Source organism: Prionailurus viverrinus, chromosome A1 (genome assembly GCF_022837055.1).
Source record: "Prionailurus viverrinus isolate Anna chromosome A1, UM_Priviv_1.0, whole genome shotgun sequence".
NCBI lineage: Eukaryota > Metazoa > Chordata > Mammalia > Carnivora > Felidae > Prionailurus > Prionailurus viverrinus.
The window spans coordinates 10,387,370-10,405,072 of NC_062561.1; the positions used below are offsets into that span (position 1 = coordinate 10,387,370).

General features: G+C 41.8%; 1 protein-coding gene across 3 annotated transcripts in view; it reads left to right on the forward strand.

Moving 5' to 3' along the window:
* Positions 1-17,703, forward strand: part of B3GLCT (beta 3-glucosyltransferase) — a 120,298-nt gene that overhangs the window by 44,082 nt on the left and 58,513 nt on the right. For 2 of the 3 annotated variants that reach the window (XM_047861820.1, XM_047861812.1), the window contains exons 5-8: positions 3,211-3,287; positions 3,738-3,849; positions 9,891-10,027; positions 17,523-17,586. In XM_047861820.1, coding sequence (XP_047717776.1) covers positions 3,211-3,287; positions 3,738-3,849; positions 9,891-10,027; positions 17,523-17,586 — 390 coding nt within the window. Of the gene's footprint in view, positions 1-3,210; positions 3,288-3,737; positions 3,850-9,890; positions 10,028-16,598; positions 16,839-17,522; positions 17,587-17,703 lie in introns of all 3 variants that reach the window. The other variant, XM_047861830.1, reaches the window with a different exon arrangement.

Consider the following 17,703-nt stretch of genomic DNA (forward strand, 5'->3'; position numbering starts at 1 on the left):
CCCTCAGTTTGTTCTCAGTATCCAAGAGTCTCTTATGGTTTGCCTCCCTTTGTCTCTGTAACTTTTTTCCCCCCTCCCTTCCCCCATGGTCTTCTGTTAAGTTTCTCAAGATCCACCTATGAGTGAAAATATATGGTATCTGTCTTTCTCTGTATGACTTATTTCATTTAGCATAATACTCTCCAGTTCCATCCACGTTGCTGCAAATGGCCAGATTTCATTCTTTCTCATTGCCAAGTAGTATTCCATTGTGTATGTAAACCACAATCTCTTTATCCATTTCGTCAGTTGGCGGACATTTAGGCTCTTTCCATAATTTGGCTATTGTTGAGAGTGCTGCTATAAACATTGGGATACATGTGCCCCTATGCATCAGCACTCCTGTATCCCTTGGGTAAATTCCTAGCAGTGCTACTTCTGGGTCATAGGGTAGGTCTATTTTTAATTTTTTGAGGAGCCTCCACACTGTTTTCCAGAGCAGCTGCACCGGTTTGCATTCCCACCAACAGTGCAAGAGGGTTCCCGTTTCTCCACATCCTCTCCAGCATCTCTAGTTTCCTGATTTGTTCGTTTTGGCCACTCTGACTGGCGTAAGGTGATATCTGTGTGGTTTTGATTTGTATTTCCCTGATGAGGAGTGACATTGAGCATCTTTTCATGTGCCTGTTGGCCATCTGGATGTCTTTTTTGGAAAAGTGTCTGTTCACGTCTTCTGCCCATTTCTTCACTGGATTATTTGGTTTTTTGGGTGTGGAGTTTGGTGAGTTCTTTATAGATTTTGGATACTAGCCCTTTGTCCGATATGTCATTTGCAAACATCTTTTCCCATTCCGTTGGTGGTTTTTTAGTTTTGTTGATTGTTTCCTTTGCAGTGCAGAAGCTTTTTATCTTCATGAGGTCCCAATAGTTCATTTTTGCTTTTAATTCCCTTGCCTTTGGAGATGTGTCAAGTAACAAATTGCTGCGGCTGAGGTCAAAGAAGTTGTTGCCGGCTTTCTCCTCTAGGGTTTTGATGGTTTCCTGTCTCACATTCAGGTCCTTCATCCATTTTGAGTTTATTTTTGTGAGTGGTGTGAGAAAGTGGTCTAGTTTCATCCTTCTGCATGTGGCTGAGACCAGGTTTCTGAATGTCATGGTAGACATATTTTTGAGACAAGGGCATTCACACACCTTTGGAAACAGGTATCGACATAGCCCACTAGGTTTTGGAATGTTTCTATTTGGAGGTGGGATGGGTACAGAAAGCTGGATTGCCATTTTTGTGTTCACTGACTGAAACAGATCTGAAACCCAGGCATACGATTCAGTAAACAAAAAAGAATGGAGACAGGGATGATTATAATTCGCTAGTGTAATCCACTAGTAATCCATAGAGTTCATTTTAGAGTAGAATTTAGCTCCTTTGTGCTAAGACTTTGCCTTTTCACTTTTATTGTTGTGACAGAGGTTATTCATAAGTCTGTCTTTGCATCCTTGCTGGGAAGGTGCTCTTTTACAGCCTTTTTGTGATACCCAGTGACATCACCTACGTATTTCCCATAACCGGGAAGGATAGGACTTGTATGGAAGAATTTGGAGGTGTATTCATTTTTCCTCAAGAAATTTTTAAAACTAAACTGTGTTTTAACTACATTAAAGGATTTTAAAAGCATCGATGTAATACTTTGGTCATCTTGACACAAATGTTTTCATTTTTCTGGTTCCTTCCTAGTCTCTGTTCATATGTGAATTTATTTTACGTATTTAGAATCATGTCTGTTTTTCCATTTAACATAAAGACGTTTCCATTGTTTCGAAGTCTTTATTATTACACTTTCAGTTGTTACACAATAGCTCATTTGCTACTTATTTTCTTATAAAGCCTTTTAAAGTATTTGCTATGTTTCTTTTCTGGCTGGTTCGTATTAACATGCTGCCATAGTTATTTGAAAGTTTTATGCAACTATTAATAATATTAGTTCTCCTCACACATGATTTCTGTTCTTATATAATCCGTCATGAATATACATGTGGTATAAATATATATAATACATATATAGCCATTTCTTAAAAGTCACTGGAAACTACTGCATAATTCATAATCAACAGCAGGAAAGCCCTGAATTTTACTGAGTAATTAACTGCTAATTCAGCCTTTCGGGTGTTTTTTTCTCTCTGACATGCCATATTATTAGTCTGACTTAACCTTTCATTACTGTTCTTGCATTTCATATTTGTACATGAAAGTTAAAATAAATACTACATAAAATAAGTGAAGCTTTATTTGATAATTCCAAGTATTTATATTGAAAACCATCCTTTATATGAACTTAAAGGCTGGTGTGGAATCTACATTAGTGTTGTAATAGTTCCAATATTTAGGCATTGATTCTTAATAATTCTTTTCTACATAAGTCTTTTGCCTGCAACAGTTACCAGGAAATAGAATAAAACACAGAATATACTAAAGTTTGTTGGAAGGGTGGTGTTCAAGCGTATCATATAGCTGACTTTGGGCTTGTGATAACGTGAAATATATTGAATAGTGCTTTACTTCAAAGCTGACATTCATGGCCTGAATCACATTAATCTCTCTTGGTGTTTATGCATATTTATTTAACCATAGTTGTGTCTTATTTCTGAATCTTAGTTCCTCCTATGTTTGTAAGTTTTAAAATTCTATTGTTACTATCATTGACTGAGTACTTAAGGATTATATTTCTAGTATTTAGAAATACTCTTCCTTACCATGGTGTTTTAGCTTTTTTTAGTGCACTTAAATTTTGTTTTTTTTTTACATGAGATAAACGGGATATTATATATACTCTTTTGTTCAGCTGAAGGGTTTTATTTTCCATCTGCTACCTGTGATGTCTGCACAGTGAAATCTGTTTCTGTGCCTCTGAGTTATGCCTGGTTGCTTCTGGGCTCTTCCCTCCCAGTCGCCTTTGCGAGTCTGCAAATTTTAGGTCAGCTCCGGTAGCAGTGGAGACCCTTCTTCGAGGCCCTCTGCACTGTTTTATGCCTGGATGACCAAAAGATTGTGTGGATCCAGCCAGCATCCTTCATTTCTAGTAGCTCGTGAAGAGAAGAAAAAAGAAAGTAGTTAGGAGAGTAAAATGTCAGGTCTCTAAAAATACCTGCATTTAGAAATTGAGTGTTTTCTTTTTTTAATCAGAGTGATCATATCGTACTTTTATTTATTTCTTCTCTTCGATAATGTTTCTTCAGGAACTCCCAAGAGTCCTCCTCCTTCATCAGATGTCTAAGCAGGAGGGTGCATGGACCATACTTCCATTGTTACCACAGTATGTTTAATTTGAAATGTGTGAAGTTTGACGTTTCCACCTGAACATTCACTCCTCTTATTGAGTGTGTTTTTCCTCAGAGTCAAGAAAATTTGAACTCTGTTTTTTATGACTACTACGTTACCCAGATTTCTTGATTCTTTTAACCATGAATGGCTTCTATTTTTAAATACATTGCTTTCTTAAAAGATAAAATGTTGATGTATTTGATAGTTACATTTGAAAATTGTCTCCCTTCTGGACTGGTGGTGTTGCAGAGAGAATTTAAGAATTCTAGCTGTTTGATAAACTATTAGTATCTGGCTTTTGAAACTATACATTGAAGGAAAATACAGGGGAAAAATCTAGATTTCTTGCCATTTTGTGTCTTTCATCCTGCTTGTCAGTTTTAAACTTTATTATAAACTCATTTTATAGAAGTGATTACCATAACCTATTTCTCTTTGTCAGCTTTTCTGTAACGTATAGCAGAAATTCATCATGGATTTTCTTCTGTGAAGAAGAGACAAGAATACAAATTCCAGAACTCTTAGAAACACTCAGAAGATATGACCCATCCAAGGTGAATACAATTTCAATACCAGTATTTATCTGTTGGAAGAAATGCTTAAGAGAAGATTTAATTTTAAGAGGTTTGCCAATCTAATAAAACCACCTAGTTGAAAATGAGAAAGAATGAAATAACAGTTGACTGTCTCGAAGCAGTGTTGAATCATTTCTCTTTGAGGTTTCTGTCGCTTTCAGAGGGATAGAACTTATAAGGAACCCTTTTTAAATGAAACCAATCTATTTATAGGTGGTGGCAATTTCAGAGAGTTAAAAAGCTATAACCCAGAGTTAAGAAATAAGTTTAAATTGCTTATTTCTCTTTGTCAATGATGACCACGTATTATTTTAGATGGGAGTTATTTCTTGGTTGCCAACTGTGTGTCAAGCACCATGACAGCAGGGGCTAGGACAGATGCACATCCTGATGACATGGCTGGTACAGAATGACAGGGAGAAAACAAGCCATTAAAGAAGCAAGAAAAAGGGAGATGGCTTATAGTCAGGGAAGCCTAGGGTGCTGTTAGAAGCATATAGCAGGGCATCCAGCCTAATCTGGAAGGGTCACGACAGGAGGTGAACTTTAATCTGAGTCCTGTAGGACCAGTAAGAGTTAACAGGAGAGAAAGAGAGTGTTTTAAGCAGAGGGAACAAAAGTTGCGAAGGTCTGGAGGTAACGGGGGCATCTTGTGTTAGTAGTTCAGTGCGACTTTCCATATCCGTATCTTTCATATTGTCAGGTTTTGTTTTATTCTGGGCAGATACGACGTAGCAATTGGATCTTGTTTATTTCTAAGTCGCTAGCACTGAGCAGAGCATTTGACAGGTAATGGGTGGTCAGTGAGTATTTGTGAATGGCTGAATAACCCCGTGATGGCCATCTTCCTGATGGCCCACGTTGCGTCTCAGGAGGATGTCTTGGAGACATGGTGAGAGTCATCAGGTCTGCAGTTCTCTTGGAGAAGCCCGGGTTATACCCTGATCACCACGTGGAATCTTTAAACTTGGAATAAACAGAAGTGGGCCCTTGGGGTACCACCGGATGCCTGCCCCACCCCTCTTCTGGTGCCCACTCCCGAACTAAATCGGGCTTAATGAGAGTGTGGGGAAGGAAGAGTGGCTTCTTGGGTGTCTGCTTGGTTTGTTGATGTAGACGAATGACGTTGGGCACCAGTGACCATTCTCAAACACCGGAAAGTTTGTTACCTTAACAGAACCACTGGTTTCGATGTTCTTTAAAAGCCGCAAGGGTCCATTATGGTTCCTTTTTGTGCTTTTGCTTTCTGGGAAGATACAGACGTAATTGAATGAGCAGGTTGTCGGGTTAAAAAGAAAAATCCTTCGAAGGAGAAGAGAATTACGAATGCGTCTCATCCCGTCTTTTCAGATGATGCTAACCAGCATCCATGTACTTTGGCCATGTTGCGTGTAAAACATTTGTTAGGCTGCTGTGTTTCCTTCTGACTCGAGAAAAACTCCCAAATGTTTTTTAGGATATAGGAGTTTTAATCTCCTCCTAGTGTTCATTTCACCTGGAGATTATTTTTCCATTATCCATAGCTCTAATTCTGTGCAGAAGATGGTGACTCACTGTGCTTTTTAATGAAAATTGGAAGGATAAATTTAAAAGTTCAAAGCAAGTTCATGAAAAGCAAGTACAGAACAGAGGTAAAATGAGATGCTTTCCTCCTCTCTTCTGAACTCAGCCTTTAAAAAAGAAATCTAGGATGCTTTATTTCTTTTGAAACTAGCATTAGGAAATAAAGATTACATAATGTTTAAGTTAGCTCAAACCAGTGTGCTTTTTCCCCCTACCATTTGAAATTTTAGAAACAAAGCTATAAAGCCAACCCGGCTTTGCTAGTGACACAAATAAACTCTATTAAAATAATAATTATGTCGTATGTTAGAGCATCAGCCTTTTTTTTTTTTTTTTTTTTTTGGATTCTGATGTCTTTTCCCCTTCCATATCTTTGTCATTCTTATGCAAATTTATGCTGTTATACAATATTTTAAATGAGAAATTTTGATCTTTATTAAAGTAATTAATCTTTGTTAAACTGCCTTTCCAGGTGATTTCTATAAATTTCTGTGTCTTGCTGGATTCTTTCTTTTTTTCCCTGCCGTATGCTTTTAATGTGAGCATGTATTTGCTGAAATGTCTTGACATTTTTTTTAATAGAGGTGAAACCAGGGTGCTGGTAAAGAGTATTTCTCTGATACTAATACAACATTCTCTGAGTTATTCCTTTACAGTTTATCTTGATTATAATTGTCTTTATTATGAAGCTATTAAGAAAATCATTAAGAAGGATAGGGGAAGTGCCCTTTCCAACAGATTCCATATTAATTTCTCCCTTAAATTAGTTTACAGTATCTCCTCCCTTTCCAAATATTGGAAAACAATCTTATATACTAGATAATAGCTGGACACTGCCATTAGGAGTTAAAACATAGAAACATGTTCTGTATAAAATTGTATTTGCAACAGGAGATTATAACAGTGAAGGGTTCGTGAGAAAGGTGCTGAAAATCTCCTGGAGTGTTTTATTTTCTTTAAACAAGCTATATCGACAGGGTAGGTTAAATGTGATGATTTTCATATTGGGTAACATTTAGTAGTTTGATAAAGTGCTATAGTATTGATTTTTTAAAAAAGGATCACGAATTTTCTATCTTAAGCTAAAGCCATTTGCCTTATAATTATCCCTCTTGCCCAGTGATGACTTAAAATCTCCATAAAGCATCGGGAAGAAGCTCATGATGTAGTTCTGTAACCTTCACACACAGTTTTGTTGATGGCTTACATGTGTTCAGTTAGGACCTGTTGCTGAATTGACTGAAACCGAGAGCCTGGGAGGTACTGGGGACACACCCATAAGCAGAAGAAACAACACCGTGTCCCTCCTGCTCTCGTTTTTCTGATAAGGAGCCGAGAGTGAGGTGGTGATGGTTGAAATAGAGAAAATATGCAAAGCATTTAGGACTTAGGGTGTTTGGTTTAATTACTTTCGCTTCTTTCATAGGGGAGTTGCCTTTTGAAGCTTTCTTGGGCTTGCTCCATTCATTTAACAAAAACTGGTGAGCACTTATTACGCGTTAGGTATGCTGGTGAGGATACAGCAGTGAGCAAAATGGACAGCTTCCGTGTCCACAAGGAGGGGAATAATCCTGGGGCAGGGGAGATAGGCAAGGAGCGAAAGTGCAAACAGCGTGTCAGGTGGTAATAAGAACTGCGGAGAAGAAGAAAGCAGAATGAGAGCGATGCGGGATAGAATGGGGTTGGGCTGACTATTCTGTATGGGATGTTCAGGGAATACCTTGCTGATCAGGTCACTTTTGAACAGCATACGAAGGAACCAAGGGAGTGAGCCATGCGTGGCCTGCTCCTGGGTCAGACTGCCTGCTTCATACCTCCGCTTGTCTCATCGGAATCTCAAATCCAACATGTGCAAAACCGAACTCTTAATGCCCCCTTTAAACCTCTCCCACCTTCAGCCTCCCTCACCTCAGAAATGGCATCATGGTCCATCCAGGTGGCTCCTGTAAAAAAAACCTAGGACTCGTGATCGATTCCTCTTTTTCCCTCAACCCCATGTTGGCATATTCCATTGGGTCTACCTCCAAAATACATTTTCTTTCCTCCTCTCTCCATATTTAACACTACTACTCTGGTCCAGGCTACCATCCTCTCTTGCCTCGACAATTATTAGGGTCTCCTCACTGGCCTCTTGGTTTCTCCTCTTGCCATCCTAATAAGCTAGCATCTCAATAATCTAGCCTAATAATCCTGATAATCTCGCCTCTCATTCAGATCATACCACGCACGTGTTCAGAAGCCTCCACCTCCAGCTAAGATAGTTTCACTTGATACAGCATTTTAGGGTGGCAGTGACCTTCCTCTATCACTGTAAAGACGTTGTTCTATTGTCCTTCACATTCTGTTGTTTCTCTTACAAATTCAACCATATGCCTTGTTTTAGTTCCTTTAAAAGAAATGTGTCCACCCTTTTCCCCTCAAGCTACTTTTAAGATTTTCTGTACCTTTGGTTTTTTTGACCACCTCCTCCTGTGGCCTCCTCTGTACTTATCTTTATTGGTGTTTAGGGAGCTTCTTGAATCTACGGCTTGATGACTCTTGTTAGTTTTAGAAGATTCTGAGGCTGTATTCCTTCAAATGTTGACTCAGTTTCATTCTATTTCTCCTCCTATTCCGGTCTTCCAATTTTTCATGGGTTTTAGACCTTCTTACTCTGTCCCATATTGCTTTTATGCTCTTTTCTGTATTGTCCTCCTTTCTTTTTCTTTTTTATACACCAATCTGGGTATTTTTTACTGACTTATCTTCCAGGCCACTAATCCTACCTTCTCTTATGTGTAATATCCTCTGAATTCCTAATTTCAGTTGCAGTGTTCAGTTTTAGAATTTCCATTTGACTTTTGTTTCTTATTCTAGCTCTTTGGTAAAATTCTTTATCTTTTCATCTATTTCCTTAAATATGTGAATACTACTTATTTTTTGATAACTGAAGAATTTGATTTATCTGTGCATCTCATTTCTCTCTGTTTTTGTTCTGGTGCTGTTTTTCTGGCACCTGCGGTAGTTTTTCCCTAAATGCTAGATACCGTATGTGAAAAATTGAAGAGGCTGTGGATGATATTCATTTCTATATGAGCAATATTTTTCCAGGTTGTAGACCGTGTTTAGGTAGGTCTATTTACAGACTGCCCTTACTCCTAGATCCCTTTCTTCCAGCAGATCCTGCGCATGAGCTTTTGGTCAGCAATTAGGCCCTCTACTGCTGCTTTCCACTTGGTTCTTCTCTTGGTTTTTGTTTGTTTGTTTGCTTTTTTTAGCCTAGGAGTTGAAGGGAAATCATATGCAGAATTTAGGACTCCTTTCTCCGGATCCACTTAAATCTCTACCTTGTTGGCAGCCTCCAGCCCCAACCGCTGTCTCAGTCCAGCAGGCTGCACTGTCCCAGCTGCTGCCTTCTGTTGTGTGCCATTGGCTGCTATGGGAACCAGCAAATTCCATGGGGGGAGTGACTATGGGGTTCCCATGCATGGGCTTCCCTTCTTTCTCGGATATTTTTCTTCATCTACTCTCTGTCTTTGTTTTCCGATGCCCGTGATTATTTGGTTTAAGTGTTTTCTCCAGCTTTAATACTTGCTCTCAGTGGGAGAGCGGGTCCGATCCAGGCTATTCTGTTGTGGCCAGAAGTGTAAGTCTTCTACTGCACTTTGAGTAAAGTCTGTGTTGCTTTTCACGGGCGTCTAAAACACACCCTCGGCTGTCCCCTGACTGTGTCTTTCATACCATATTTCCCCATACCCACTGTATTCCAGCCACATTGGACTTCCTTTTTTATCTAAGGTATCAAGCTTTTCTCACCTTGGGACTGTGTATTAACTGCCTTGATGGCTCTTCCCTGGATTTGTGCATAGCTGGCCCTTTGGTATTATTTACTCTCAGTTCAGATGTTAGCTCATGAGAGGTTTCCCTTTCTTTGCCGGGAAGTCCCTGGGTACTCCGTTTTCATCACAGCACATCGCAGTCACCAAATGAACCTGCTTTATTTACTTATTTTCTGTGTCCCCCACTATTGCATAAGCTGCGTTCTCACATGATATGGAATAAATGTTAAATGTTAATTGAATGAATAAATGAATAAAATAGGCACTGATTCTGGAAGGGATTTTTCAGATTCTCCTTTGCAGACCTCAGTATGGCATAAAGGAACACTGTTTTCTTTGCCTTAATAGTATCTTGATGTGGAATTTTCTATAAAATACCACTTCTACATGTTTATGGCATAAAGATGCCATTTCGTTGATCCTGTTAATATACTAAGCTACTCTCTTTGTAAAGATTATGCCATCTTGCTTATCATAGAGTATTGCATTTTTGTTAAAATGCTTTAGAAAGTAATAATCTGTGCTAATTCTCTATCGCCCAGAGGATTTAATTAACTAAAATTAATGACGTGACTTTGTTTTTGGTCCTATACGAAATGGCTTTTTAAGAAAATGACATTTTATATCTTTATTTGACAGGAATGGTTTTTAGGAAAAGCATTACATGATGAAGAATCTACAATAATTCACCATTATGCCTTTTCTGAAAATCCTACCGTTTTTAAATATCCAGACTTCGCTGCTGGCTGGGCTCTTAGTATTCCACTTGTAAACAAGTAAGGATTTACTAGACTTTGTGTGTGTGTGTGTGTGTGTGTGTGTGTGTGTGTATGTATGTGCGATTCAACTTCTGTTTCACTGAGTCCTGTAACTGATGGATCCCAAGTGAGTTTTGCAGCCCGAGACAGTGTGTGGTGGGGTGGGAGGACCTGGAACAGGAGCCTGAGGAACCTTGAGGTTCTTGCTTCTGCTCTGTCACTTACTAGTGCCCTCAGACTGATGACTCACCCCTTCCTTATTTCTTCTTCCTCACCTGCAAAATAAGGTGAATAATAAATTGTGGGACCAAGGGAGGGCACATAAGTACTCTGAGAACTCTACACCCAGAGGGGTTATTACTATTATTAATGGATCTGGTTAGCTACAGATCTGATTTTGATTGTCAGGAAGAAGATGAATCAGTAACATTGCCCGGGGGTGGGAGCTGATGACAGATTATGTGCGTGGGTACACATGTTTAAACATGGGCCAGGCAAGAGGGACACTTAATCAGAGGCTCCATAGCTATTCGGGCCCAGATATTTGTGTGTATAATCACAATAATGCTTTTTTTTCAAGGTGAAAAGGAAAGATAATTAAGTTGTAATTCAGGAGAACCATGACTGTTGACAGGCTTTTAATTTGAATGCTTCAGATTAATTATTATGTGTTTTTTGTTCTTTAGGGAAGAGAAAGTTGGTAAAGCGGTTGTGGACTTTGTATCTTCAAAGATGGAGGGTTTCTGTTATTTCTTACATTGGGCGTGTTGTTTCTAGGGTTCAGAGTCTCAGAAACCTTTTGAGCCCGTGGTGGATGTGGGCTGGGTAGGCACGGTAGTCCTACCTTCTCATTTGTGGCTGGCCAACACTTGGTGACTACTCCCTTGACATTGGAAAGTGTTTTTGTTTTTGTTTTTGTTTTTAACGATGTAAGACCCTCCTTCCCAATGTAGAATCCGCAAAGGGACAGTAACAACGAAACTTCCATGTTGTGTAGCCTTTCTTGCTGCTAGAGAGCAGCCAAGTGAGATGGCCTCCATTAGGCAGATGCACTCAGTCATATGGGGAAGGAGACGGTGCCTGGTGGTCCATTTGGCTTGAGAGGTCATGACAGAGGAGGAGTCCTTTGGGGGCTGGCAGCCGAGACGGTACTTCCTGACGGTGGCAGAGGCCCCAGCTCCTTGACGACCCACTTCTGGAGTATAAATCTGGAGGTTGTCCTGGGGATCTCAGCCTAGAGCCTCTCTATTCAGACTCTCCAGTAATTCTGTCAGCCAACTCTATGCATTAATAAGTGCACTTTGTGCCCAAACTGGCCAGAGTGGATTCTGTTATCTCCGACTAAAACGTGTGACCCATAGACCCGTCCTGAGACTCTCGGGCAAGGACGCCCTGCCCCCAGCCTGTGCCAGGCATGCCTAGGAGGGCTCATACGTTTTCCCGGCCCCATTCTTGGAGGGGCTGGGCAGGAGGGGAGGGGCAACGAGAAGAGAGAGTTGTCATTTCCTTCTCACCCTGCACTGGTTGGCCTGGCTCTGCTCTCCGCTCTCTGCAGGGGTGAGGGGAAAATACTGCGTTTCAGCAGCCCAGGGTCATCTTTATTCTCAAATTCATTCAGCTTGGGTTTGCTGCCGCTCGAAGAGCGGGAGCCCCCAGGACACTCTTCTCCCAGTATGTCCTGCAGCCCTGTGTTTGGGCCCAGTTCAGCTCCCTGTGTTCTGTCTGGACTCTCTGGAGCCACGAGTGGCACACCGCAGCCCCTCGGCCGTTCCTTGGGCCTTCGGGACTCTTCGCCCCGGCGGTCGCCTTCCTCTGGGTCTGTCCTCACCCTGTGGCTTCAGAGCCTGGAACTATGGGGGCTGCCTTCTCTCCAGAAGTTCTGGTGGCTGTGGTTTCTCCGACTTGTGACTCAGAAGCTCTTTGTCAGTCTGTCGTCTTCTGTTTCCCGGAGGACCAAGTCCCCCGAGAGAGGGACAAGTACAGCTGACCCTGTCCTGTGCGGTGCGCTGTTCCGAGCGCAGACGCCACACTCTTCTCCCAGGGCTGGAGAGAAACCCAGAGACCTGTGACCCTGGGCAGCAAGCCTGGGCTGTAACCATCTCTCTGAAGCCCGTATAACCCTCTCCTCATATCTCCCTTCTGATCCAGGAAGCCGCTCATCTGGGAAACAAATCTGGTAGTTTATAGTTTCACTTTCTTTCCCTCCCCCATCTAGCAAGGACCTTGGTGGTGCCTTGATACGGAATGCACTTCACCTTTTCCTGAGTTAGATGTAATCAATAACTGTTAAGTACTGCTTTCCTTTTTTTTTTTCTTAAATTTTTAAATTTCTTTTAACGTTTATTTATTATTGAGAGAGAGAGAGCATGAGCGTGGAAGGGGCAGACATGGAATCTGAAGCAGGCTCCAGGCTCTGAGCTGTCAGCACAGAGCCCGACGCGGGGCCTGAACCCGCAACCTGCGAGATCATGAGCCGAGCCGAAGTCGGACGCTTAACCGACTGAGCCACCCAGGCGCCCCAAGTATTGCTTTCCTTTTGACTTACTTTTAAACCATGTGAGTGAAAGTAGTCTGTGTTTTGCACCATCTTTGACTCCTAGAATCCTCTTAAAGGACCGTTTAGCCCAACTCCTTGCTTGCCATGCAGGCAATAAAGCATAACCTGTTCTTCAAAACCTCTTGGGTCTATGAATTCTGCTGTCTGGCTTCACTGCTTATAAGATGTAGAGGCAGCCAAAGCCCTGGCAGGTTCTGTTGGCTCTGGCTTACGCTCATAACTACCTCATGCTCACCACTGACTCACTGCCAGGGCCTTTGCGAACCGGTGCTCCAGGTTCTGCACTAGCCAAGATACTGGTCTTATTAAGGGGAGACTATGTTATGGATGACCTGGTGTTCTGTGGAGGTGGTCCCACGGGCACGTGCTTCTCTCGTCCTCTTTACGAAGTCGCTGAAAACATCTATGGGCAAGTGGCAGCTTACTCTGAGTACCGAGGGCCCCACTGCAGCGGGGTATGTAAGGAACTGCGGCTAAGGGAATTGGGGCCAAAAGGCTGGTCTTTTGTTCGAGTTCAGGAAATGTCCAGCCCTTCCCCCGTAACTCTGGCATGATAGAGGAGTAAGGCACCAGTCAGCCTTCTGCATTCCATGTCGTCTGCTTTTACAACGCTGAACGGTTGCCAACAAGCTGCACGATGTTTGTAGTTAATTAACATCCATGGTCTTTGGTGTGCCTCCCCTCCCTTTCCCCTGCCAACAAAAACAAAACAAAAATGTGGGCTCTACTGTAGTGGTGTCTTCTACCATACTTCCTTTCTCTTGGGATGCAGGCAAGTAATCAAACAAAATATAATGTAACCCATCTAGCATAGCAACTGTCCTGTGGCCAAGATCTATTTAGAAATGGTTTTCTCATAGGAGATTCTATACATTCTTTAAGAACCCGGTATTATTCTTAGAACTAAAAGAGGCATAAAGTATCCACGAGCCCCACTGGCTGCAAAATTGGATCTTCCCAGTTGTTTTCTCCCAGTTCCAAAGCTAATGTGCTGTTTCTCCCTGTTATTAGAAACTGTATTAGTTAGCATGCTGGATGAAGAAGATATCGTTACTGTAACTGGAAGGTGAGGTCTATGTTGGCCGATGTAGGGGTTCTGCCCTGTTATTGAGGACGCAGGTTCTGTCTCTCTCATGCTTAGTACACAGCATCCTGCAACCACATACATCATCAGTTCATCCTAAATCTGGTTCCCTTTGTTGATTTTCACGGCAAAAAGGGCTTTCTGTATATATATCTTATGTTCAGCAGTGAAGAAGCTCTCTAACCATGGAATGTAAGTGCTTATCTTCAGTCTCTAGTTGGATCTTGTCTGCTTGCAGTTGGTGGGGCATGTACCAACTCCTGGACCATTAATGTTTGCAGGGAATTTCAGTGCTTTGGTTGGGATCAAACGAATTCTGACCCTGGAGCCCATTTATAGGGCTCAATAATTTAATCAAAATGAGAAGTCTCTTAGGAAGAAGGAAGAGGAAGCTCCTATATTGTGTAGGCAATCAACAGTGCCCGCTACAGGAGTCTCCTTTTTTTTAAATTTTAATTTTTAAGGTTTATTTATTTTTGAGAGAGAAAGAGAGAGAGAGCAGGGGAGAGGCAGAGGGAGAAGGAGACGCACAATCTGAAGTAGGCTCTAGGCTCTGAGCTGTCAGCACAGACCCTGACACGGGGCTCAAACCCACAAACCATGAGGTCATGGTCTGAGCTGAAGTCAGACGCTTAACTGAACTCGCCCCCCGCCCCCCCCCCAACCTTTTGTCTCCTTTTCTTGACTTTATGGCCCAGTCGGTAGGTAGGGCAACTGTTAACCGTTGCTTAAGTATTTCTCCTGCTCCAGTCATCAGAAAAACTGGTTACTTAAAAACATTTTATGACACACACTTTTATAGACTATTTCCCACCAAAAACATTTGCCCTAGTAATCCCACGTTAGTGAGTTTTGGATTAACACTGCCTAACATTTCCTGGTAATCCGTCTGTGTGATCTTCTAACAATAGCATCGATAAAAAAGTACTTGCAGTTTTGGAGACATTTACAATAAGACGATCTTTTCAAATAGGTGTTTTTACAGAACACTGTTACTGTTTTTTTCTGTTGTTTTTCCACCAGTAAAACTCACCTAGATTTCCTTCAATAGTTTGCTCTTTTGACTAGCTCACGAATGGGACTGTAAGAGTCAGCTAGGAACTTGAAGGTGAAGAGGCCCTCTGTCTGTTGCAAATTTCCAGTCTAGGTGGTTGTGTCTTTAGAGCTGTATTATTGGGACATGACTTAATGCCTTCTAAAAATAGGCAAACTGAATATCAAATGTCCTATTGTCCAGGAACTAAATATTTAATGAGGAAATATTTTATCAAAGTAATTGGAATTTCTGCCCTTAATTTTTTTTTTTTTTCCCCCTGGTATTGTTGGTCACTGCACTTAGCGTTTGGAAAACCCTTGTGCTGTCTTGTATAGAAAAGTGAAACCTAGTTCCCATTTTAGGACTTGCCTTTTAAGTTAGGTGAATGCCTTGCACACTTTTAGGACTTGACCATATTTTCTTTTTTTTTTTTTAAATTTTTTTTTTCAACGTTTTTATTTATTTTTGGGACAGAGAGAGACAGAGCATGAACAGGGGAGGGGCAGAGAGAGAGGGAGACACAGAATCGGAAACAGGCTCCAGGCTCTGAGCCATCAGCCCAGAGCCTGACGCGGGGCTCGAACTCCCGGACCGCTCGAACTCCCGGACCGCGAGATCGTGACCTGGCTGAAGTCGGACGCTTAACCGACTGCGCCACCCAGGCGCCCCAGGACTTGACCATATTTTCAAGGTGACCGACTTAGGCTCACAAGAGCGACTCATCGACATGAAGTTGGTGATATTGAGGTAACCATCACTTAAGGTTATGGTAGACTCCACGGGCTGCTAGACGTAGCCACAGAATGTCAGTATACAGGGTGCCTGGGTGGCTTAGTAGGTTGAGCGTCCAGCTCTTGGTTTTGGCTCAGGTCATAATCTTGTCATTGCGGAGCCTGCTGGGGATTCTCTCTTCGCCCTCTCTCTCTGCGCCTCCCCTGCTCATGCTCTTTCTCTCTAAATAAATAAACAAGCAAACAAACAAACTTAAAAAAAATGTGTATATATCTGTTTACCCTCAGATTAGTCAGTGTTCATCTTAAAGAAATTCTATCAGTGGTCTTCAAGTTTTGCCTCTCTGAGATTTCCCCCAAATACAGATTTTCAAGAATGGAATGAGAAAGAAACTTGAAAAGTCAAAAAAGTAGAGAGCATGTTGAGGGTAACAAGTCGGAGGTACTTATTGTCTAGTAAGAAGGGGCTTGTCATGCATGGCCATCTACCAATGGATGTCACATGCCACTTGGTTCCTATCACAGTTCTGTGTCCCTTGCCTGTGGCAGTAAGCCCAGGTATGAAGGTGATCTGATCAGAGTTTGGAGGCACTTAGCAGGAGTCCAGATTCCAAAGTTAAAAACTGGCTCGAACTGAGCAGAAATCAGACTGGACAAGATCCCATGCCAGGGCAGAATTTTTTCTCTCACTGTCTGTCGGGAGTATATCTGAGAATGCTGTCTCTGTACGTGTCCTCACCCACTCCTATTGACAAGTCTGTGGGCAGGAATTGCACAGGAATGTGACCGAGATTCCGCGGGCTGCTTTTGGAGCTATCTGCTGCCAAGCTGCATTAGTATCCACCCTGAGACAAATGCCTTAATACTAAACATAAATTATAACCCGTGTCCTTCTTTATCTTTCCTTGAATTAGAAGTAACTTTTTAAAGAAATCTTTGTGGCTCAATGAGGCTGAAAACTCAGTAAAGAGTTTTGACACTTATGACTACTTTTCCTTTAAAAATCACTGTGATTTCTCTCCAGTTAAAATATGTGTTAGGGGGGTTGTAATTGAGACTGATGGTCTAGTCTCTAGCCCTGTCACAAATACAGAACCGTATGTATTTCAGTGGCCTGGTTACGTACGGAATTCCGTCCCACCAGCTTGGAATCAAAGCATATCTTGCCCTCATTCATTCAGGCAGCTCCCCGAGTGCTCCTTTTGGCCAGGCACGGTGGGCGGGCGGTGCTGGCCATACAAAGAAGCTGTGGCGCAGAAGGGGACTTACACACAACAGGATGTCGCACATGTGATCAAAGTAATGGAGCTTCCTTCCTATTCTGGGAGCAAAGGAAGTTTCCACTTATGCTGGTGGGCAAGTCTGGCAAAGTTCTGCAGAGAAAGTGCCCTTGAGTTTGATCTGGAAGAAAGGTTTGCCAGGTAAGGTTTGGGTGTGGGTGTGCTAGGCAGACGTTCAGCAGGAGAGGCGTGGGCAGGTGTGCACTCGGGGTGGGGGGTACGGTGCTGGGTCGGTACTGGGAAGCTGGGCACTGGCGGTGCTCTCTTCTGCACCGAAAGGACCGCTGAAGATTTCCTTAATCCTTTAACCAAGAAAGGGACTGGAAATGTTGTTTTTTTTTTCCTCCTTTCCTGAAACCACATTCTCTCTCCCCCCTAAAAACTCCACAAACTAGTTCCTTTGGGTTATTAAAAGAAGGAGACTGAAAAGTAGCAACTTTTGTTTCTCTGTCATGCAAGTTTTTTTTTTTTTTTCTTTTCTGTTCTCTTCTCTGTCAGTATTTGGTGTCAAGATTATCAGGAGTCACCAAACTTTGTGGCTTTGTTTTTAAGGCATTTAGTTTATTATAGTGTATTTACGTTATTTGCCAGATGTTGAAACAATGAATGTTCCATTTGCAAAAAGGCTTGTGTTCGTTTCCTGGTCAACAAATAATTCCATTTCCACAAGTGCTTTGCCTCAAGGGAATGTGAAACTCTTAATTTTATGTTACAGTGTGTCCTTGTATCTGTTTTCAAACATTAGAAGGCCTCGAGAATGTTCTTGTTCCATGCTTCTTCTGATTACAAAAAAGAAAACGGCCTCAAATTGTATCTGTTTTCTAGGCTTACCAAGAGGTTAAGGAGTGAATCCCTGAAATCCGACTTCACAATAGATTTAAAACATGAGGTACGTCTTGTTTTCTTTTTGAAAAGTTGTAGCAACTGAGAATTCACGTGTTTTGCTATAAAAGGTGTTTTTGATTCCCTACCAGCGCATCCCTTCCCAATGCATTTATACATTTTC